At 33.0% G+C, this 25,508-nt stretch overlaps 1 protein-coding gene across 3 annotated transcripts in view; it reads left to right on the top strand.

Annotated features, from left to right (window-relative positions):
- The window catches only part of LOC124354487 (ubiquitin carboxyl-terminal hydrolase 7), a 191,287-nt gene that overhangs the window by 55,469 nt on the left and 110,310 nt on the right, over positions 1-25,508 (top strand). For all 3 annotated transcript variants that reach the window (XM_046804985.1, XM_046804983.1, XM_046804984.1), the window contains exons 4-7: positions 5,061-5,163; positions 10,603-10,721; positions 12,413-12,556; positions 17,473-17,658. In XM_046804985.1, coding sequence (XP_046660941.1) covers positions 5,061-5,163; positions 10,603-10,721; positions 12,413-12,556; positions 17,473-17,658 — 552 coding nt within the window. The remainder of the gene's footprint in view (positions 1-5,060; positions 5,164-10,602; positions 10,722-12,412; positions 12,557-17,472; positions 17,659-25,508) is intronic.

Here is a 25,508-nt window from a genome sequence, read left to right as displayed (position 1 = left end):
CTTCAATTGGTGCATTTTAGTGATAAATTACAACCCATTTTACTTTAATTGTGACATTTAGGCATATATCTGAGGGCTATCTAGAAAGTAGATTATGATTTGATATAAACAAAAAACAAAGTACAAGGAAAAAATCGTAATATACAAGGGATATTGAGAAAGTGGATTACGTTTTAATAAAAATAAAGCAAAACAATAAAATTGTATTATATACATTTGGAAGTGAGACTAAAATACTATTTTTCAACATAGTACCCATAAAAATGTAGGCACTTATCATAGGGGTGAACTAGTTTTGAAATTCCAGTGTTATAAAATTCTGCCGCCTGGGACTTTAACCAGGTAGTCACACCCTCCCGCATTTCCACGTCGTCATCAAAGCTATGCGTCGTAAGTCAGGATTCCATTGCTGTAATTAAGTGGTAGTCGCTGGGTGCAAAGTCCTGACTGAAAGGCAGATGTGGAAAGAACTCCTACTTAAAAGCATCCAGAACTATTAGTCTCCTGTACTGATATAATCGAGTAGCAAAGTCACCATTTTTTTTGTAAGTGTTAAAAAATGTCAAATCAAGCTGCCATAGATTTGTATGGGTTTTTGTTAAGATTTTTGGCACCCATCTTGCAAAAATTTTATGGTAACCTAACTTCTGCACAACAACTTTGTGTAACAAACTCATTGAAATTTAAGCAAAACTAATTGAAAGTTATGTTATTGTGAATCGACGGTCTTCTTTAATCTTCTCATCGACTTTAGAGACAATTTCATCGATCACAATGCTTGGCCGTCCTCTTCTTTTGTCATCATGCTTATTAGTTTGGCCATTTTTAAATCTAATGCACCACTGATGCACTCCACCTTCAGTAATCACATCGTTCTCATAAACTTCACAGAGTTGGTAATAAATCTCAATTGGTTTATTGAGCTTGGACAACAAAAACCGTTTTACCAATCGCACTTCACAATTCACGGGATTTTAAATTGTGTCACACATTTTAAACTGCTGTTGTAAAACAACAAGGAGCTACAGTAACCTCTCACAAATACAGCTGGATAGCCACTGAATTGAAAAACGCCCTGACACCATAGCCGTGAAAGTCCCGCCCTCATAACATTTTATTCAACAGTTTTTTTTTGTGTGTGGCTGGAAAATTTGTTGCTTTTATGTTGTAAAAAATACTGGTGTCATTTGTATTTATTTTTTATGGTTTGATTATTTTACTTCATAAGAAAACCAAAGTTAAAAAAGTAGTTAACAAATTTAAACTAATTAATTTAATTTAATGGTGTAATTGTAGTTTAGGTGGATTTGTTTAGCACGCCTTATATTGTTGTCTGGGTAAATCAATTTCAAATCAACCAATATATATATATATATATATATATATATAATTTGTTGAAAAACATTTTAAATTTTCCTGATCCTTTTGTCATAGATTCCCCAATGGTAGAAATTCAAAAAAATCAGTTTGAAAAAATTTGTCAGCCATATTTTTTATTTAGCAGCCATTTATAATATGATTGTTTAGTAAATGTAATGAACAAACAGGGTTTGTTGGAAATTAATGTAAAGTAATTTTTAAAGATATCAGAGTAATTTAGAAACCAGTGTTATTATAGTGTGTTCAGCTTGAAGTAACCTTCAAAAAGACATTATTTTCATTTCCATATAATGCAAAAAAGTCAGTCAAACTCGGAATTTTTGTTCTCTTTTGAGCACGTTCATAATACTACTAACAGCATAGTAGTCTGGAGAATGAATCCTTTTTTTATACAATTAAATTTGTTAGCTATTAAATTTTCTGTAAACCATGTTTTTTACTATTTTTCAAATTACCATTTTTAAAATGGTTACCAAATTAAAAATATGGCTTGTAACTTTTTTTAAATTTGAATTTTGTCTGCACATCCACGATAAAAAATTAGGAAAATAAAAAAATTTTGAGCAATGCTGACTGGGTGATTTGAAATGGATTGGCCTATCTTATGTTCAGTGCATAGCGGTCATTCCCATTTCTTTTTGTATTAAAGACTAACATATCAACTAGTCAAGTATATTACTTAAACAGATCATGTAGTCTAATAATATCCCAGTCAAGAACAAATATAGCCAGCATATAAGTGAAATGTGGATGTGCAACAACCTGTCTGACACACAGTTGAGGTTGGAGGCGAACTGTTGAAAGGATTAACTGTAGAGACGGGATGAATGGGAAGACCACCAAGCGCAATCAATACTGTCCTTACATCATTGGCCTATACTTGGCCTAGCCAACACATTATCCTCTGTTGCAACATATGTGGAAGTTATAAACTTAAAAATTAAGAGCTGTGAAAAATCAAGTTTTAAAACTATTAGCCTAAGTGTAATGGTCCATATTTCTGAGTAGTACGGTTATATAATATTCATTGTTTAGATTAATTATACCAGATTAATATTTTTATTTCATTCTATTATATTGGACAGTATTGTTATCTTACTCAATAAATTATTATTTCAGTGCAAATATCTGTTTTTGGAATTTCATTTAATGTTAGTACTTATACTCTTAATTTTCTGTGATCTAACTTTTTTACAAACATTTGATTTATATTATTAATTAAACATAGTAGTTTGAAAAATGTGAATGAAGCAAAGTAGTACACCCTTCATATTATACTATTTGTAGTACAGGGCAACCTCGTTAAGTCAGACTAGCTAGAACCACAGCCGATCCGACGTAATGAAAATCCGGGTTAAACAGAGAATCTTGAAAAAATAAGAAGATCACATACAAACAATACGCTATTTGTTTATTGCAGAAAAACACTTAAAGTACATATCACAGTAAAGTATAATAAAGTACTGTTTAATTTTGTTTGAAAGAATTTTGTTAGTTTGAGTTGTGTTAGCTTTGAATGCCTTTTTCGTGCCGTGTTGTCGTGCATCCTTTTCCACATAAGAAGCTTGGCCGGTGTTGTCTCTTCTTTTTGCTCAAAATAAACCATTAACTCGCCCAAATGAGATGCTGCTTCTGCATGGCTTATAACTGCGATATGTTCAGTGTTTTTTTGTAAGTATCCTCCCTGTTATCAGCATTTTTATCGCAACAAGTTGCAATACATGTAATTATTGAGTTTTATGAACAGTCTACTGATAAATAAACATCCGTTCCACGCTTTGCAGTTTGAGCGAATGACAAAAAGCTAATTAAAATTTTTTCTAAACTGATCCGGGTTACCTGGAGATCCGACATAAAGCGGTCTGCTGACTTAAGGAGATTGCACTTTTAACCTTATCTTATTTAATTAAACACTGCAATACCCATTGAAGTTGAAGTACTTACAGTGTTGCCAGAAAGTTTAGGGACACCCCACATAAAGTGATATACTACTTGTGTCCCTATACTAACAGCAGATTGGCTAACTCTATATATTTCCCCATTAACGCAGTGAAAAAGAAGTATTTTGGTGTGACTCATTATTTTATGTATAAAATCTTTCAAAATATGAACTTTTTTGTAATTTTAAAATTTTGGAGGAAACACCTGTTTTTTTGAAACATTAAAATTTATAACTTCTAAAATAAATGTCCAATCGTCTTAATAATTGGTACGTTGTTTTAACATAAGATATGGAGTAAATAAATGCTATTGTGGCAACTAGAAAAAAATAACTCACAGTTTAGTGATCGCTCAAAGTTCCTTTATTTTTTTTTTTAAACACGGAAATGGCGATGTTTGTAGCTGACGGCAACAAAGCAAATGATGAAAAAGGAGTGCGTGCGCATCAATATCCCTTCCTCTGTTTTGTGAGGAACAAGCTGGTGTGCGTGGATTGCCCACCACTCTCATAGTTCGAGCGCTATAACGCACAAAAGTTATCAGTTTTTCATTTCCAAAAAAAGATTTTATACATAAAATAATGAAAGTCACACCAAAATACTTCTTTTTCACTGTGTTAATGGGGAAATATATAGAGTTAGCCAATCTGCTGTTAGTATAGGGACACAAGTAGTATATCACTTTATGTGGGGTGTCCCTAAACTTTCTGGCAACACTGTACATGGTCTGAGCTAGAATCTAGGTATTCTGTTTCAAGTGGTTTTTCCCAGACGGAACCACCAAGGCCCATACTTATGACCAAGGATATTTGTGATTGTTACTTGTTCCGTGCAAAATCACACAGTGTGCTCTCAGCACAGAAAAGTACCAATCAGAAATTGCCTCTGGCCAACAGCGAGGGCTTTGGAGGTGCCTTCATGTTTTTCACCCACCCCGCACTTCTGGTGAAAAGCAAGAAACATTCCTCTATATAGTTTCTAAAAATAAAACTCAGAGATGTGAGCGACTCAACCTCTATACAGTTCTTATTAAAAAGTGATTAGTTCTTAGAAAGTTATTATTAAAAGTTAAGAATAAATTGTTATATCATTGATTCAGATTGGACTTGATTACTAAAAGAATCTTTCAGAGATCCTGAGTAAATTATCAATTGTTATAAAATTAAGTAAAAACATGAAATAAGATTGTGACCTTCCAAATCATTAGTGTCATTATCATTGTTAGTCTTCCTTATATTAGGATGCGTTTGTGTGGATTCTTTTGAAGTTTGCTTATTCCTCTCCTTTTATGTCATATACAACATTTTCAAGTTGTTACAAATTTAACATGGAATAGTGTAAGATCACATAGTTTTAAATGTTGGATGAGGATAAAATATTTTATATATTACTTTGTAAGTTTGCACTTATTTTTTAGTTTATTGCACTTATTTAAGTTTATGTGACGCTTAAAATATTATGAAGTATAGTTAAATTGATTCATTTTATAATGTATTTCAACACTAAACAATTTAAAGTGTACAGTAATAGTAGAGAGTTACTCTTTTAACACAGTCTATATTTAGACAGAATCAAAAATGATTTGCTGTTATTTTGAAATAGGTTAGAAAGATTATGTAAGGAACGCCTTTAATTATATTTGGAGCTTTTTTAACCCCATAAAAACTGACAATTGCATCAATATCAATTACTTCAGCACAGTAAGTAATAAGTTCTGATCTAATATAATGTTTTGTGTAGTGTAACGGAGAGTCGGAGAGTTCTACGTGGAGCTGCTATGCAAACGCAGAACTGACACTTATTGCGCAGAAAGAGGGAGAGGGCATCAACACTTTCTGCAGAAGTAAGTAAAGTTTACATTACTGTATTTGTTTTAGTAACGAGTACATCTTTGAAATGGAGGACATATTTAAAAAATCACCATCAATAAAGGTCATTGTACCATTTGTGTTTACAAATGAATCGTGAAATCTAATAATGCATCTTTAGTTCAATATTTCAAGGAGAGAACCACATGAAATCTTACTTTTTTTGACTAAGCTAGAAAGAATATTATATAATTTCGTTTCAGCTCTTGGATAAAAGTTCACCAAAAAGTAAACCTTCATAATGAAATATACATTATATGTATATTCACAAATATATTTACTTATATTCTAATGTTAAAATCTAGATTTATTAATTAAAATACAAACAAATTAACTACAATAATCTAACTTAATGTAGCTTGTTAGACTAATAATTCATTATATAATGCTGGTCATTGTTAAGACAAGAATTGAACTTAAATTTTATCACTAAGCAGTAAATGTATGACTCTATCTCTTCTAAGACTGCTTGACTATTGCAAAATATGTTTCCTGCACCTTATGCAATCTAGTGGTGAAAACATGAACTTTTTGAATAGATCCAAAGACTCTTATGTACTTATTAGATTTTAAATAAAAGTCATAACTGTACAAAGTTGAACAGTTTGCCTAGGTAAAAAGTAAAATTGTACTTTTATTGTCGTCCAATCAGAAAGGCAGTGGAATTTTTAGTAAGAATTCAATAATTTATCATTTGTTATAATTTACACTATGCATCATAATAAAAAAGCCTGGGGAAGATGGGGTTTTGAAAGCTATTTGGTGTTGCCAGAGCCAGGTTACAGAGTAGCCTTCTCTCTCCTACAGTAAAGCTCTTGTAAATGTCTGAGAAATATGATCAGACCTGAAATGTGGGAAAAGGCTTGAGGACTCAGGCGATCAAAAATGTGTTATCTCACCTTATAAGGATTGATTTGGCTCCTAAGCAAGGACGATGTGCAACTAGTACAGCCTGCTTCAACGTAGTCCAATAACATTTGATGTGGTATTGGCATATCGCTGCTGACCACCAGTTATTTTCCCTATGACATAGCTGTTTGATTTGTATGTTGTTAGCAAAACATGAATGCAAACAAATGTGCATACATTTATTTACGGTAACAACCGATGTTGTTTGTTTATTGCTACAGATGATGAGATCAGTAACATTTTATACATACAGCTGAAACTGGCATCAGTGTATGGTGCGGAGTGTAGTGGGGAGATTCAGATGCACCATTCACCATTGGACTATTTTGATGAGAGCTGCTCCAGTACTGGAATGTTACCATGACATGGCTATTTCAGAAATATCTGATAAGGGTGGGTTTAAGACAGACTGGTGAATGCAGACTTTGGAGAAGCATAAGAATCAGCGGAGCTCTTATGTCTTTACTATCCTGCTATTTTGTGTTTGCGAAAGGAAAATTGAGATCACCAGATCATCATGTTTTTTCCAGGCCAGCAATGGTTATGGCTGCCCAAACATGTTTTTTGTTCCCATATTAGAATCCACCATATTTAACCTAGGGTCCACTCTCTGGCTTGCACCATTTCTGCTTTAATGTTAGTCAAGTTATAAAAATTGCATTGTCTACCCCAGTTGCTACATCGGTTTTCCATACCGATTTTGCTACGGCTTAGAATATTTTTAATAGCAACGGTAGAAATTAGTTATGTACAAAGTATGTAATGCAATTTGATAACATAAAGGACTTCACAACTAAATTTAACCAAGGATCAGTACAAATGCATCAGCCTGAACAGCATATATGGATTTTGCTTTGCAAAAAGCTGTAGTGGATTCTACTTCACTTGGATTCTGTTTCACTTAGAATCATATCTGTGAGGCCTGCATAAAGAAAGAACTCTTTACCCAACCCATTACCAGGTCAGTTGGGTGGTTTAAAAGGGGTCAATATTGCAAGTGTTTCTTTTCTTATTTATTTCCTCTCCCATTCTATGTTTATTTCAAATGATGTATACAGTAGTTAATAAAACTTTTCTCTGTTACTTCTTTCTTTAACCTCATAATGCTATGCCCATGTTAACGAGGGCTATCCCACTTTGTGTTCAACTGCCACGCTCGTGTTATCATGTTCCAAACAGCTGCTGGGCTACAAGACGCCTGGCAGCAGTAGGATGGTACACATTAGCCACTAGTAGTGTTTAGTTGAACTACTACTAACCCACGATAGTGATGTTTAATTGCTACTACACTCTGACGGTCAATAACAAACTATCACAAAAGTTTTACCTGGTCATTTGAACAGAATGTTGTTGTTTTTCAGTTTTCTTTTAAATTACATATGAAGTTGCCACTGCATTATTTTTATTCTCTATTTTGATTGGTTTAGATAAGGACATTTTATCAATTTTATATTTGTGCATATACGTTTTTGTAGTAGGCATTCAGCAGTGTGTAGTTAGGGTTGAGGTGTGTTGATAACAGTTAATTCTGGAGTTAGGCAGTGTGCCAAGGTGATATGGGAACTTTCACCCTGTGTTGCCAAACTGTAGTACTGAAGCAATATTGATATACTGAATTTTATTCATTACAGGAATATATCAGAAAACTAGTGCAATAATTTACGCACACACATATATTATTTGTACACATTTACATATAATACATATATATATATATATATATATATATATATATATATATATATATATATATATATATACATTAAATTGTATAAATGGCAATAGCCTTATTTAATTGCAATAAACATTGAATCACAAAAAGTACTTGCTCCGCCGGGAGTCGAACCCAGATCTCTCACTTGCCGGGTGAATGTGCTACCATTACACCACAGAGCACTCACTTTTTCCGATTCAATTATTTTGTATTTGGCCGTAACTGTCACATATGCGTTTAAATAACCAAACTAACATATGATCGGAAGACCAAATACCTGTCAAACGAATTTTATTTACATTAAATTGTATAAATGGCAATAGCCTTATTTAATTGCAATAAACATTGAATCACAAAAAGTACTTGCTCCACCGGGAGTCGAACCCGGATCTCTCACTTGCCGGGTGAATGTGCTACCATTACACACCACAGAGCGCTCACTTTTTCCGATTCAATTATTTTGTATTTGGCCGTAACTGTCACATATGAGTTTAAATAACCAAACTAACATATGATCGGAAGATTAATTCACATGCCAGGCCAACTGGTCAACTGTGTATTATGCACTTATTTTGATGTTCGTCAAACAAAAGACGTTAAGGAAAGCATACAAGATTTACTATAACAGATTACCAGCCAAAGACGACTATAAGAAGGCTAAATACAAGATCTTTGTTACATCCTTTTTGTGCTCTTTCCCCCAAACATTTGTATTTACGCATTGTTTTGAGAGGAAACATAATTAAACTCTCTGAATCAAGTCTCATTCTGATTTTTTAAACTAAATTTACTATATATAGGGAACAGTTTATGGTTTAGTCTTACAAACAGTGCTATTTATGCAATACACAAAGTACAGAATTCATAAATTTTGAGATTTCTTAACTTTTTACATGGTAATGCTTATGAATGTATTGTTATTTTGATGTAAAGTGTATCAGAAATAAAATGCAAGCATTGTAGATAATGGAACAGATGCACTCTTGTGTTTTTTAATGTCCAGACTCTATAATTACTGTCTTGTAGTGCAGATGATTCTTTTAACTTGCTAGTTGTTGTATTAATTATAGTGCAGAGTGCACCAGAAGGAAGGATAAAAGTAAAAGTACCTTTTACTTGAAAGGTTTAAAAAATCACTCTGGGTTATTAGATTTATTACAAAAAATATCAGTTGGCGAGTCAGATACTCAAAATTGAAACCAACATCTGGTATGTTGGTTTATCAATGATACATGAAGTCAGGCATGGTTGGTCTTCATTAAGCTACTCCTAAGAGGAAAAGTTTATTAGAAACAAGTACTTGGGCCTACAAAGCCTGACCTTTAGCCACTTAATTTTGGAGTGGGACAGGATGTGAGGCCTCTATCCCTTAGAGAATGATGGCTGTATGTACCCTGGGTATTTAATCTAGTATTGCACCTTGCTCTAGTTCTACAATGTCACGTTCATGTTCTGTCTCTAATTTGTAAATTACGTCAGTAGTCTTGCTCTGCTACGATTCAGTGTCTTGAGTTCAGAACATGTTTTTGTCTGTACTTGTGTTGTTGGGTACATCACACTATTCCTCTTAACCCTTTTAATGCCGACGTGCGCCGCGAGCGCTCGTCACTGTTTATTCGAGAAATACCGACGTGCGCCGCGAGCGCACGTCATTAGGTTTTACGAAAAATGCCGACGTGCGCTGGGGGCGCTCGTCCGGTTTTTGTTATATTGTAGTTTTAATTATTGACTAAATGTCACTAAACTTTGCATACTGTATCTAGACACTACTATTGATACAAACTCAACATGTGATGACGTTATCAGCTGTTTTCAACCTCATTTACGTCCAATCATTCAGTGAGCGTCTGGTTTCTGTGGTAATACGTTGTTGCTAGGTTATGTTTTAATGGGAATTATTTGTGCTTTTCTTTTGTTTATTTCAGTTTGCTTATATTATTATAAGTTTTGTGATTATTGTAAATAGATTTTGACCATGAGTAAAAGAGGGGGATTCATACTTTGTGCTTCGGCAAACACAAGTGTTAAAAAATTTTAAATTATGTACCCTATATTGTAAATAATTAATTTTAATTTTATGTAAACTACTTTCTTTATTATTTCAACAAACAATTTTATACATTGGGTTAAACAACACGTGTAAATAAAGTGATTTTGAATGACCAAAATATGTCTTACTGAATTTTACTGTAAAATGTGGACTTTACAAGGTTTTCAATAAAATGCTGTAGCTTCACTATTTTTTCAAGGCAAGTTCTTCAAATTTGGTGTGTGTGTTAACAATTAAATACAGTACAATTGCCAGTAACTACTTTTTAGTTAAGGCTAATAATAAAGGTACCTTTATATGTTCAAACTAATTTTTTTAAAGTTTTTGTTTTTTTGTTTTTTACAAATATAAATTATATAAATTTGTAAAAATTGTAATACTCATTTGTTTCAAACACTTCACATTATGACATAAAAAACAACACCTCAATGGATAATTTTCTTCAATAAATAAAAAAGTTATACATTTTTAAAAAATAGTTGTCAAATTATGGAAAAAGGGCCTGGCATTCTTCGCATGTACTTTTTGAAAACAGGTTGGCATTTTTCGAATGGTCACTGAAAAAATGTCTGGCATTAAAAGGGTTAAGATATCTTGTAATCGTAAAATTGCTTAACATTAATTTTTTGTTGATTCATTCTAACTGTTGTAAAATAAATGTGTTGTCTCATTAATGAGTACTTATCATATGACAAGTATTATTGCTGACCCCAACACTATACAATACTTGTATTTTTGCAGAGATCCAACACTTGTTTTACTGCAAGGAGAACGACTGGGGCTTCAGCCATTTCCTGGCCTGGAATGATGTGTTGGACCCAGATAAAGGGTACATCAAGGATGATACCATCATACTGGAGGTAAATTATCCATGCATGGTTTTACATGTTGCTGTCAGTCCTTTAACCCTAGAACTGGTTGCCCCATACACTACAGTAAAAACTTCTGTTTTGATGACTGCTGCTTGTAAAGTGCAAAGCAGTTGTTTCGATAATCGCAGATTATTTTATATTTCAAATGTTTTGTTTCAAAACTAGCTTTATTCATGAACAAACAGTTTGTGATTGAAGTTAGTTTTCATTTAATTCTTTCAACTGTTATCGTCATATAGTTATAAGTTTGATAATTATTTTGATCTAAGACTTCACATTAAACTGTATTAACATCAATTTACATATACCTCTTATTTTTTGGAATTGATCTAACTTTTTCACTTGCATCTGATAATGTAATACAAATAAATCAAATAAATTTTTGTAAGTGTCTTCAAAACATGAGTGTTTATGAAAATAATTATATATAGTATGACATACATTAGTTTAATTTCCAATTTTATACAAATTTAAAAAGAAAGCTTAAAATGACTGAAAATGTATTTACATGGGTAACACTGCCAGTTTCAGGGTTAATAATGTAAAATTACGTAAATTGAATTTTTCACCTAAAAGAAATTACAGTAGAACCCCTCATATCCGGCCACCACGGGACCGAGCCCCTGGCCGGATAACGATTCGGCCGGATAAACCAACCTACAGTACACAGCACTTGACGAAACAAAACAATTGTACTGTACTGTACTAACCGCACTGGAAATAATCAACGAACTGTTTACAGGTTAAACCTATTAGCTCAACTGAGGACAACACAGGAAAATGTAAACAAATAGATACACCAAAATAACGCAAGAGTCGTGGGAGACTAGTGCGTGCAACTGCGCGTCTGCAAGCCGTGGTAAATAAATTTCGATATTGGCTTCCGGGAAGTGGCCGGATAAACCGAGGTGCGGTAAAATCAAGGCCGGATATGAGGGGTTCTACTGTAACTGTTGAGTACACTGGTGGCAAACTAGTAAACAATGAACCATTTCAACAAAATAATAGTCTTTTATATCGTGCCATCTGTCTGTTGTGATAGTCAATCAATAGTTACTTAGGAAATTGGAAGTGCCCAAGTCGATGAAACAACAAATCAGTAACACTACGTTTCGAGATCTGCAATCTGATCTCTTCTTCAGGTAAAGAACTAACCTAATACATAATTAGTTTGTAATTTTTTATGATTTTTGTTGTAACGTAATGATTTCTTGTTTCATTGAACAATGGCAAATGTCCAGAAAAATCCTGTTTCCTTCACAATCCTTGCATCTTCAAACAAAGAATGCAAATAAAGAATGAAATAAAATGGAGCTCTTGACAGAGTAACATAACAATTCATAGAGGCAGCACTCAAAATGTTTGGAGTTTCTTCTGATGCTGTTAAAAGGATTGTAGCCCTCTTAAAAGTTGTCAAATAAGAACAAAGCTCCACCCACGAGCCACAATTATGGCCCGGAAAGGGTGCCCCCAAGGAAGGGTGTTGTCTCCTCTTTCTTAGGAATTAGTGGTTCAGGACCACTTTGTGGGTGTAGTGATTTTGCAAAGCAGAGATTAGAGATTTAATTAATGTAGCCATATTGGAGGTTGATGTGTTAATGAAGTATTTTTGAAACTTTTCCATGTCTAGTTTTGGTTGAGAGATTCTTGTCAAGGCTGATGTATTGTTGTTGTAATAGGTGCATGTGGTGGCAGATGCTCCTCACGGTGTCAGCTGGGACTCCAAGAAGCACACTGGCTATGTAGGGCTGAAAAACCAGGGTGCTACCTGCTACATGAACTCCCTTCTACAGACTCTTTACTTCACAAATCAACTGCGCAAGGTGAGCTACCTATCACCAACAAACAAGTATCTCTCATAGTTTAGACTCTATGTCTGTCTAATGTACAAACATCAATAACAACCTGCATTGACTTAACTGAATAGTTTTATTCAGGGTGGCCACCCAGCTGGAAAACGGGAATTTTAACACATTGGGAATAAGCCGGGAATCTTTCTGTAGAAACAGGAAAACCTCAAAAACAATTGTTCTGTCTCTAAGAACTTGGAAATCAAGAAATAATTTAGCAGCTCTTAGAATTAAGACCTGATTAATCTTGAAACATCTTATTTTACGCGACGTGGACTGTTAAACAGTGAATGAAAATCAAAAGATGTTCGTGAGTCCCATCTGCGCCGGTTGATCCAAGGTTGCCTCTACTAGTGTCGTGGAACTTTGAAAATGGAGCTTGTATTGGCTACTTATTCACTTATTTACATTCAAACACATAAACCAATATTTAAAACTTTTATTTTTGTGATGCCTTTTGATAGCAAGATGTATTTGAATGTAAATAAGTTAGTATAGTGGAGTTTATCTTTGTCAGTTCTACCCCTATGTCGTAAAAATACCCCCAAATACGTAACAATCCATTAAACAATTAAAGTCAGCCGACCGATCATCTGAGGCTTCAGCCACAGTACAAGTGTTATGCTGTAAGCGGTAAAGAGGCAGAGCGGCAGTGGCCGCGATACAAGCAGTGTTTTTGTGTTCTAAGTTTTATTCAGTCGCGTAAATGGGATCTCTAGACGAAATTTTCTAACTCTGTTCTTAAGTGAAAAGAGCATTTTGAAAAGACATGTGTTAGATAGATCGTACAGGCATAAATTGTGCAATGTTCATCTTATAATCAGGCTTGGAGTTCAGTTTGGTTACAATCTGGTTCAGTTACAAGTGGTTTGATAAGAGATACAATCTGGTTTTTGAGGACACCAGAATGTCAGTTGGATATTTATCAGACGTGATAAGACAACTTTTGGTGAAAAAAATAGTGGATTTGCGACATCAAGTAAAGCTGAGAAGAGGGTGTTTGGATACGAAATGAAGCACAGAATGACAGAATGAGGGCTGAGTGGCAGGAGAAAAAAGTAATATCCGGAATTGGCGGTGAATCTGCAGCACCATGTTGTACCGTTCTGCTGCTCATGTCTGTTGTGGCTAGTTTCAAGTGTTCTTCATATGTATAATACAAACATTAAACTGTAGCTCTTTAAGTTGCTGCTCCACCCATCGCTTACTGCTCGCAATTTTTGTTGCCAATATAAACGCAGCTTAATAGTGTCGCCAGTCTGCAGACTACTAGCTGGCCGGGTCTACCGTGCACGTCAGTTTTCATTGTCAGAGACGCATTGGGTGGATGACGGCTGGTGGAAATCCTATCAATTTCTCTGATCAACTATTTATCAGAATGACTTCCCTGCACATGTGATGATCGGTCGGATGGTTTGAACTGTTCAAACCAAGTACAGGAGCCTGTTAAACATGTATGAGGAGCCTTACATCATGTTTTTCGTAGTCCTTGACTATAATCTTCCAAACACATTGTAACTTCAACCACAGCCTTTTGTGTGCTTATTTACTTTTTAGTCCTGTTGTCATCATATGGTGATTCTATTCAAAATCGTAATTTTGCAATATTACAACAAGTGATGTGTGGAAGCTTCAAATCCCAATAAGTCTATTTGGATGGACGACCAAATTGGATTTAGTGTACAGGTAATCGGCAGTACACAAATTATAGATTGCTAACACAATTTTGTACTTTATATAATTATAAAAAAATATAAATAGATAACAAAGTTAAAAAGTAACTGTAGTTTAACAAACAATATTGAAATTCTAATTTGCAGTTTCTATGTATTTTGACGCATTGTCGAGAGTCTGCTGCACCTATTAGCGGACAACAACTGATCGGCAGAATGCAAATTAAACATGTTAAAAAAGTCCAAAAAAAATTTTGTTAAGATTTTAACACTTTGAGTGCTGGCCCTAAATGACATGTAACTCTGTAGAATGCTGGGCGTTTTTGGTGGTTTTCAAAAATTTATTTAAAAAAAAGTATTTAAGGTATGAGAAAAATACTTACATCCCTTATTTCAGCTTACTTTCGTCTTTCTTTTAACGTGAGATTGTTAGTGGTTTTTTAAAAAAACTACACATAAAAAATGTTTTTTAAAAACATATATTTTTGGAAAAAAAAATTATTTTTTGAGACAGTTTTTTTTTATCTAACTTATTAAACTAAGCATATATACAATTATTTACAATGACCCATTTACAAATATAAACTGTCCTTTGAATAATACAAATCATGTTTTTATGTTTTGTAGTTTTTTGACAAAAAAACTATGCCGTCATATTGATGCGTCGGCATCACTTTCGCTGTCAGCACTGTTTTCAGCATCTGTAACATAATGATATACTATGTAGAATATGAATATATTTTCATTTTTTCATAAGAATAAAATATTAGTTGAATAAAGTTAATTTATTATAATACAAATTATAGTTTGATTCACGAAAACAATAACATAACCAAACTTTTAGACTGATGTTTATATGATAAATAGACTTACTTATTCTTACCTGAAGTATGTGTCTAATCTTCTTCCATTAAATCAGGATCAATGTCAGAATCGTCAAAAATACTATCTACACCAATAAAACTATCTTCATCTAATACATCACTGATCGCAACGTCGTTCAAGCTGCTAGAAGCCATGATTGCGACATCGACTGCCGGCTGCAACGAACGTCACGTCAGCGGCACGTAAACAACGCGACCGAAGTTGCTTTGTCATTAAGCTCATACAATACATCTGACGCTTTCTAGCGGTGAATTGTGTTACTAAAAACCCAAATAACATTGTAGAGTAGGCAAAACCCGTTTAAATACGGACTATGTAATATAATACCAATTGCAATGACAACCACGTAAAACTACGGGATTAGCATTCTTCGGAAGTTTCGCCGTTCCGTAAAATTACGGGATTAGCACTCTAAGTGTTAAACAAATAGTAAGCATGTATTCAGTGAAATTTTTGTTTTAGTTAGTTTGAGCAGTTTTAAGTTCCCTGTGTTTTCTTGTATTCAAACCACTGAAACAAACATATTCAGATTCAAACTTCAATAGTGTAGTGTATGGTTGGAAAGCTTATAAAATGGCACAGTTTTTAAAATATTTAGCTACCTTTTTGTATACAGGGTGTAGAAAAATACAATAGACCAATGTTTTTTTATTTTTAACAGATACTTAAATTTTAAACTTTGGAACTATTAACAATGGAGTTTTTATTATTGATCCTTTAAAATTTTCACTTATTCCTATTCAAAATTTAATGTAGAATACGAAAATTACGTCATTTACTCAAATCCGTTTACAGGTAGTTGAGAAATTGCTGTAATATGTTTAAAAACATAGTTATTTTAGAAAAAATTAAAATAATTCTTTTTGAAGCCAATTTTTTTGACTTGGAACCTCTTACATGCATCATTACACTTCATTTACTTTGTAATTTCACCCAAAAATTGTTGTAACTCTGATGACCAGCCACCCTGTATATCCATATATATTTTATGGAAATTTATTATATTTTGCAGCTCATTTCGTATGCTACCTTTTCTATTATATGAAAGCGAAAGTAGAGGATAGGACTTTTAAAGTTTAAAAATATATTCATTTCTGAATACCAGCAGCATTCCTTTGAACTAGCTTGGTATTCTTAGGCATGTTTTACCCAAAAGTTCAAACAAAGTTAAAAGTAGAGTTCAGATGAAAATATTTAGTTTATTTGTTGGTTGTACCAAACAAACCTTTTATACCAGCATAATCATAGTCTCGTACCTAAATTCGGCAAATACAGCTGGTGACATTAAACCGTCATTAATGCACTCGGCTCAATGGGTAAATACAGTATTACAGTTGTTTATTTGATTTGAAAATGGACTAGAAACTAAAAAATTTTCGACCGGGAAAAACGGGAATTTGAAAAGGAAGTTTTGAATGGCCACTCTGTTCATTGTTTATAACAGTTTTAGCCTACATTTTATTGGTAATGTGCCATGGCTTTAAGAGTTAAAAAAACTTCAAAATGAAGGGGCAAAAGTGGTTAAAACTATGATGTAATGGTTACATTGGTCAAGAAGCTAGAAAGCAGACTAAATCATCAGTTTTATGGGTCCTTTGCTAGAAAAACTTACAGAAACTCAGTGTTAGGAAACAGCTAGCCATGACAAATGAGCATAATGAATTACTTCAAACAGCTGTCAATTATTGTAAACAGTGGTTTCCTTTTTCCTATACAACCAATGAACTTAAATAAAAAAAATTTAATCAGGATTATGGACCAGGTTCATCTTAAAGATCGTATAGTAAATTTGATAATATGTTTGAAGAATTCTCCATTGTAAGGGACGGTTTTTAAGTTTTTAACAGTACAAAAAAAAAGGCATGTTGGTTCTAATTGGAAGATGTGTTAAAAGAACATGTCCCTGCCTAACATGTTAATGCTTGTTTCTTTTTTGGTTAAGCATACCCTCATCAAATGCCTTTGTGGAAAGGATATTCCTTCGCATGAGTGTAAAGTCGTCATGTGTTAGAAACAGATGCACACCCGAACTGATCATGATAAAGCTAATTTTAGAAATTACTTTAACAGACAAGAGCTGTACTCAGATTACTTGAGGTGTGTAAGGCAGTGTTACTAACCTATATTTTGCTGCCAAAATTGGCTAAGAGTAATAGTTATGTATCTGCAGGTGCATTGTTGTGACAAAAAAACCAGTCCGTGTCTACCGAAATTTGATCTTATTTGATGAGAACACTTCCAAATAAAAAGTTTGATTTACAAGCTGATGAAACAAATTCTAAATGTTTTTACCGATGTTGGCACATTGATTGAATCTGTCTGTGTGAATAGGCTGTGTACAAGATGCCTACAGAGAGTGATGACAGTAGTAAAAGCGTTGCGCTAGCACTACAGAGGGTCTTTCATGAGCTGCAGTTCTGTGACAAGCCAGTCGGCACCAAGAAGTTGACCAAGAGCTTCGGCTGGGAAACACTCGACTCCTTCATGCAGCATGATGTGCAGGAGTTCCTTCGTGTGGTGAGTTGTACATTACACATGGTGTTTGGGAACAAAACAAAGACACTTGAAAATGCTATTTTGGATGTAAATGTAAGAAAATATAACTTAATTTACTGAGTCAGTAGGAGACTGCTATTAGTATAAATATTTTTTATTTAAAAACTCTTAAGCCACATTCAGATTCAGATTCCTTTATTTGTCATTACACATTAAAATGTAGATCAAGTGTCAAGCATTAACCCTTTTAAGGCCAGCGGCCGTAATAGCCCCCCGAGGCCAGAATTGCGCTCGCAACTGACGTCTGTAACAGGCACCCGTCCATTTTTCCCGTTTACTGGCTGGTTTCATTTTCCAAAGGCCACAAAACATGATATACTTGTGTAGAGGGATATATGGACACTGCCGCTTTTGCCAATGTTTATATTTTATATCTATGCATTTAGATGACGTAACAGACAGTTGGTTTGACACCGGCACTCTGTGTTGCCGTAATTGTTTGGACGTCTAGTTTATGGTTATATTTGTTGTTTATGGCTAAAAATTAAATATATTTGTATCAGTATTATATTATATTGTGAGTTTTAAAGTTAAGATGAGTAAAAGGCGTCGGGAGAGATTACCGATAAGTGAAAATGCTCTGATAAACAGCACAGGCAGTAGTGGTGTTTCTTTACTTTAGACCAACATTAACATAGGTGAATTTTATTTTATGTTCTACAACTTAATGTTACATCAAGGTAGGCACTTGAAAATTTGTAATTTTCCTCATAATTAGCTGTAGTTTGAAAATATATATGTTTAAAAGGATTCTATAATAGTTGAATATTTTTAAAATCTTCTGAAACATAAAAAATCAAAAATCCAAAATACTCTTTTTTGTAAGTTTTATTTTTTTTCAATGTTTGGGGGTAAACTTATTTTTTTTTTCTTAACCCTCCTAGTGATGAATATGTTTATTATGATATATATCCAAATGATAGGTGCATTTGGAGTGTTTCGCTGGGGGTTTCTTAAAAAATAATAAAAATTATTAATTTTATTGAAAATACAACATATTATATACCATAATATTCATAAAAACATAAAGAACGATTTTGCAATAAATAAAACTACTTACCTTTGTACATATCCCTTAAATCTTGCTCAAAAATAAAAAAAACTTTTTTGAAAAATAATTTTTTTTTACTACAAAAACCACATAGTATAAAACTTAATAGACAAAAATTCGAAGATAGCCAATTTTTTCTAAATTTCATGAAGATAAATAATATATACAGTTTTCGTACAATATTTTACTTGAAAAACCTGTTGTGATGGAAATATATACAGTATGTACATGGAAGAAACCCTTCCATTCACTCTTAGGCACAACTACTATCATGCTTTGTCTTCCTCCCTTGATACTTTGGTCTCCAAAAATGATCCAATTTATGGAAACACTCTCTATGAACACCAGAATTGCATCCTGGACACTAGAATCGTGATCTTCCCCTTTTTTTGTGTAGCCACATACAATACATAGCCGCTCTTGTCTTCCTGGTAAGCGTTGGAGGAAATGGCCTGCACCAGGATTTGAATTATAATCATCGGGAAAATTGTCTGCACTGATATCACTGTCACTCACATCACTCATTTGTTCTTCTAAAACATTTCTAATATCTTGTGAACGTAAATCATCCGCCATTTCGAACGTATTACGATCGGAATAAACGAAATAACACCGATAAAACATGCCGACACAACTCATAGGTTAGCGGCGCGGCGGTTAGCGGCCGCGAGTAAAACACAACGTCGTAACAAATACCAGCCATTTGTTAATTATTCTTTTAACAATTCATCTGGAGACAGATCTAGAGGAAAGAGGAGACGTTTCTGTACACAATGCAGTAAATAACGGCCGAATTTAACCGAAGATAGCCGGGCAGCGATGACGAATTCGAAGGCATGTTTGAACGTCGACGCATCGACCTCTATCATTCATATTAAACAAATGAACGTCGCTAGAGCGGCTTCTATCACTAAGAGGGTTAAAAGATAATTTAATTTTAAATAAATATATAAAAAATATTGGTTTATGATAAAAAAAATAACGTTCCTATGAATATTTTTCTAAAATTATGCTCATCAGCTGTGAAATGCCCTGGCCTTGAACAGACATGTCACTATTAAACAGTTGGCCTTTGACTATGGGTGCCTATTACCGCCGCCGGCCTTAAAAGGGTTGACAATTAAAAATAATCAATAGTTAGTTGGTAAGGTCAGTTTCATAAAACACTTGAACACTATAAACACACATATCCAGCAACGTAAACTTAATTCTTTAGTTGCAGACAGTGCCTTTAGATGGCAAGGTAATCTGTTGAACATTTTATACCTTCATTAATACGACATCTTTTTTTTAGTTAAGTTACACCTTTTTGTTACTAATTTAATTTGAATCTGGTGTTTTATTCATGTACAGAGGTGTGGTCCTGCAAATACATACATTGTTCTTTTTATATACAACAAAACATAAAAGACGTTCACAAAGGGCAATGATAAATTTATTAATTTTACAAAAAGTAGTCTACAGTGAGTTCAGACTTGAACTCCACATATTAATCAATGTATCCCTTCTGCATCACAAAGAGTCGGCCTCATGAAAGTTACCCCAGAGAGAAATACTATAGGACAATAAGTTGTGAATGTAAACATAGTTAACTCAAGCAAGATGTCGGTTCCTGTACTCTCTTTCAGTATTCTTATTTAAAGTATGCCTTTGCTAGGCCACCTAAGCAGACTTCATGTCATACACATTAAATCATCAGCAAAAATGTAACCACTTCGATCATTATGACAAAGTAAAAAGGAATGTAATTTATATACAGTTGTTTTGGTCCCAATACTGAAACCAGAGTCACCCAAGAATTGGCAGTCATTTTTCATCGTGATGGCAGGAAAGTTTTGAGTGGTTTGTACCCGCACTTTAAAAATTTTGTAAGAAATAAATTTATATTATAAACCAAAATGTGTAGTGCATTATTTTTCAGGGGAATGTGGAGATAATTATAATACAATAAAATGATACATAAATAACAAAACAAGACTTTTAACAATTTTTTTAGTTTTTGAAAATGAGTTGAAATGTACCTTGGAAGGTGTGATAATATAACAAATATAAGAATCTAAGATAGCTGGTTTATTCATCATTTTATCTAATTGCAGAAAATAAATAATAGTATCTAGGTTCTATTGAAGAAAAATTACATTACCAAAAATACCAATATACCAATACCAAAATATACAAAAAATAGTTTATGAAAGGCTAAATTTGTTGCAATGGGTACAATTGTATGGGTACAATTATTTTCAAAAAATATAATTGTATACCTCTAACCTCTTTGCTTTAAAATCGGTCTGTACAAAATTAAAAATTATCTTAATAGATAAAGAATATTATTCAGAAAATGATTTTCTAATCAACGCAACCTTCATTGAATAAATTACTCTCCAACCATTTCAAAACTAATGTGTATGTGGTGTGGTGTGTGTGTGTGAATTAATTAATTTTACATTATATTAATGGCAGCTGAAATTGTAAAAATTTAATGAATGTAAATAAAGTCGTTTGACAGGTATTTAGTTTTCCAATCATATGTAAGTTTGGTTATTTAAATGCATATTTGACAGAAACGGCCAAATACAAAATAATTGAATCGTAAAATGTAAGGGCTCTGTGGTGTAGTATTAGCGCATTCATCTGGCAAGTGAGAGATCCCGGTTCGAATCCCAGTGGAGCTAGGATAAATGGCAATTCGGCTATTGCCATTTATCAGCCATTTATATAATGTAAAATAAATTAATTTACACACACACCACACCACACCACACACCACACCACACCACACCACACCACACCACATACACATACACATACACATACACATTAGTTTTGAAATGGTTGGAGAGTAATTTATTCAATGAAGGTTGCGTTGATTAGAAAATCATTTTCTGAATAATATTCTTTATCTATTAAGATAATTTTTAATTTTGTACAGACCGATTTTAAAGCAAAGAGGTTAGAGGTATTGGAATTTTATTGTAAAATTTCAGTCCTTTGTAATTAGGGAACATTTCAAATAATTTAGTTCTATGGATTGGGTTTGTAAGTCTGTCTCTCTGTCTTATTTTGTAATAATGATCTTTGGTGGTGATATTAGGTAATTTTTATGGGTATAAATTAAGAGATCTAATATATATAAAGTGATGGAACAGTGAATAAATTTAACTGTTTAAATATATACCTACAGGATTATCTAAACTTCAATTTTGTTATAATTCTCAAAGCTCTTTTTAGCAATTTAAAAATATAAATTGCTTCGGAGGAAGAACCTTTTGCCGATATGCCATATTTCATGTGAGGAAAGAAATAACCATAATACATTTTCATCACCACTTGAATACAGACAATAATTTACAAAACTTTAAGGCAAAACACGTAGAACTCAGCTTACTTTTCAATTTTTCAACATGATGTTTCTCCAATTAATGTTTTATCAATGTATAATCATAAAACCTTTACTGTATTAGAAACACCTACTGATTCATCATTAAGACTCACTGTCTGAAGAATAGATTTATTTTGGTGTGTTTTAAAATGAACATTTCTGATTTCTTGCTGTTTAAAAATAAACCATTTACATTGAACCAATTATTTATTTTTGAGAAAAGTGAAGAAATTTAACATTGCAAACTGACAGTGTTTAGGTCTTTTACTATTGCTATTGTATCATACAATATTAAACCTTCATCTGTTATTTTCTATATGTCATTTATATAAATTAGACTAGATAAATCGCAGAACGCACCGGCAGTGGCCCACGACTCATCTAAGGCTTGAGAAACCTCATTTACCCAATGAGCCAGAGCCCCTTCAGTGCCATGACCTGTCCTAAAGCCAAATTGATTTTTATAATCATAGCGTTACAAATATCCAGTCAACTGAGAATTAACAATACTTCAAAGGTTTATGAAAAAACTATGGACTGAAATTGGGCGGTAGTTTTCAATATTAGCTTCGTTTTATTTTTTAAAGATAGGTGTTATTACAGAAAATTTCATTCAGTGAGGGAATTTGCTCTTTATAGAAGAGCAATTAATTAGAGTACATAGTTAGGTGCAAATGTAGGGATTTACTTTCTTTATAAGGAAGGTAGGAACGTCATCCCATCCTGTGGAATTTGTGTTTTTTAATTTCATTATGGCTTTTGATAAATCTTTGTTTTCAATAGTTAAAAATTTTAATTCACAAGTGATTTCTTTGATATTGTGAAAAATCATATGTTCGTTATAAAGTATATTTTTGGAAGTTTGTTTAAGTTTATCTGCAACTAAAGCAAAATGTTCATCGAATTCTTAAACAATTTTATTTGGATCAAATATTGTATCATTGTCAATAATTAATTGTCCAAGATTATTGCCTATTAGACCGAATCCCAATTCAGACCTAAAAAACTGACTAGACAGCCTTAAATGTATTTCTTGACTTGCAAATTAGTTTCATTAAAAATTTGTTTTGCATATGTTAACAACTTTATTAAATATCCCTCTGTATTTTCTATAATATTTTACAAGCAATATTTATTTGTTTGTTTTGACTAAGCTGTGTAACTCTATTTTTATTCTTAAAATTCTTATCTAGCAGTTCTTAGTAATTCTCGTCTTTTCACTTTTGGTTTTTATTAGAAAACATTAATTAAATATTAACAAGAATTCAGACAAAGAAGCATTAAAGTTATTGCTAACATTATCAGATGGCTCCAAGACCCAATTTAGTTTGATTTATTCTCGTTTCAAAATTAAAGACATTTATTGCAGGAATAAATCTTTTACTTGTTAAAATTGATTCTTTATTTTAGTTTTCTCTGTTAACTGGATAGAAAAACAAAGAATTATGATCTGACTACCCCACGTCAAAATTTATTTTATCATTTACTTTACTGTTAATGCTTTACAGAAAATGTCTATGCATGGCATTGTGACATCTGTAATTCTGGTTGGCGTCAAATTATATAAAAACCTGCTTTGGGTCAGGATGATTTTGAAAGTTTTAAACATTGTTAAAATTTTCATTCAACAAGTTTTTATTAAAATCAGAAGTCACTAATGCTCTGTTATTTTTGTTTGTTAACCAAATCCAACAAATTCTGTATTTTATTTGAAAAGATTTCTGTGGAATTTGATGAACAATATTTAGCTGGAGGTGGCGTTCTATAAATAGATGCTATTATAACATTGGTGAGACTATAAAAGTGGTGGAATGCGATGAAATGTGATAGCATAAATATTAGAATCTGAGATAGCAAATTTATTCTTAATGTTATCTAGTTTTACAAAATATATAGTTCAATGGTGTTCAAGTTCTCTTGAAGAAAAATACAAAAATATATTGTAAACCTGCAAAGAGTACAAGAAAGGGTAAATTTGTTACTAAGAGATGATATTTTTCAAAAATTAATTAGCAAAAATATACTCTTTACACTAAATGTTTTCAAAATATACCAAAGCTTAGAGAATTATGTGCACTGCAAAATAATGAATAAATTAATAATCATTACTGGGTATCCAGCAAATGTAGGTTCATAGGTGCATAGGTATAAAGTGTCGTTGAGAGTAGTGCCGTCTCTCATTAATAGCATAAAAAAAGAGCAGTGTAAAGATATCTATGATATCAATAGTGGCCTGTTAAAGAAAGTGTTACCGTGTGTTGTGGAGCCCCTAACAACTTGTGTCAACGATTGTCTGGTTAAAGGTGTTTTTCCTCAAGCTCTAAAAGAAGGTGGTCCCTATATTTAAGAAGGGTGAAAGGTCATCTCCTAGTAGCTACAGACCGATTTCTGTTGTGCCAATTTTTTCAAAAATGTTAGAAACAGTGATGAAGCACCAGGTGAGTGATTTTTTTGAGTTGCACTCTCTTTTTTCAAATTCTCAATTTGGTTTTCGAGAAGGTAGGTCAACTGTGGATGCAGTGGAGGGTCTTGTGGTATCTGTATTGGAGGGTTTTGAAACTCACTGTAGCACTTTAGCAACCTTGTGCGATCTCACAAAGGCGTTTGACTGTGTTCCACACGAGACTCTTCTCAAAAAATTACATTATTACGGCATAAGTGGTGTGGAGCTAAATCTTTTTCAGTCTTTTTTAAGCAGTCGCACTCAGAGAGTTTGTATTGGCAGCAAACTGTCTGAAATAGTAGATATAAATTGCGGAGTACCACAGGGATCGGTCTTGGGCCCTTTTTTGTTTCTTGTACATATAAATGATTTGCCTGTAAATGTTAATTGTAATTCTGTTGTATTTGCCGATGACTCAACTTTTTTCTGTAGAAACAAGCTAGAGATGCTATCTGGTATAATGGATAATTATATTACTGAAAGTTCCATTTGGTTTCAGTCTAACGGTCTTATGCTAAACCAGTCTAAGACTCAATCTATAATTTTTAGTTTATGTAATCGTGAAACTGACTTAGGCTTTAAGATTATAATGATAGTGTCAAATTATTAGGTATAACCTTAGATTCTAAATTAGCTTGGGATGCCCATGTAAATAATGTTTCTGTCAAGCTCTCCAGAGTAATTTATTTACTTAGACAAATTAGAAAGCTTGTCCCAAAACAATATGTAATTAATGCATACTATGCTTTTTTTAATAGTATAATTTCTTATGGTATTATTCTTTGGGGAAACTGCAGTGATGTACAGAGAATCTTAATTCTACAAAAGAAAGCTTTAAGAATTTTAACAAACTCTCCTTATAGGGCACATTGCAAACCTCTTTTTGTTCAAGAAGGTATTCTTACTGTGATAAATCTGTATATATTTGTTTGTTTATG

The sequence above is a fragment of the Homalodisca vitripennis genome, chromosome 2 (genome assembly GCF_021130785.1).
Source record: "Homalodisca vitripennis isolate AUS2020 chromosome 2, UT_GWSS_2.1, whole genome shotgun sequence".
NCBI classification, from domain to species: Eukaryota; Metazoa; Arthropoda; class Insecta; order Hemiptera; family Cicadellidae; genus Homalodisca; species Homalodisca vitripennis.
This window is presented reverse-complemented; position numbering and strand designations above follow the sequence as displayed.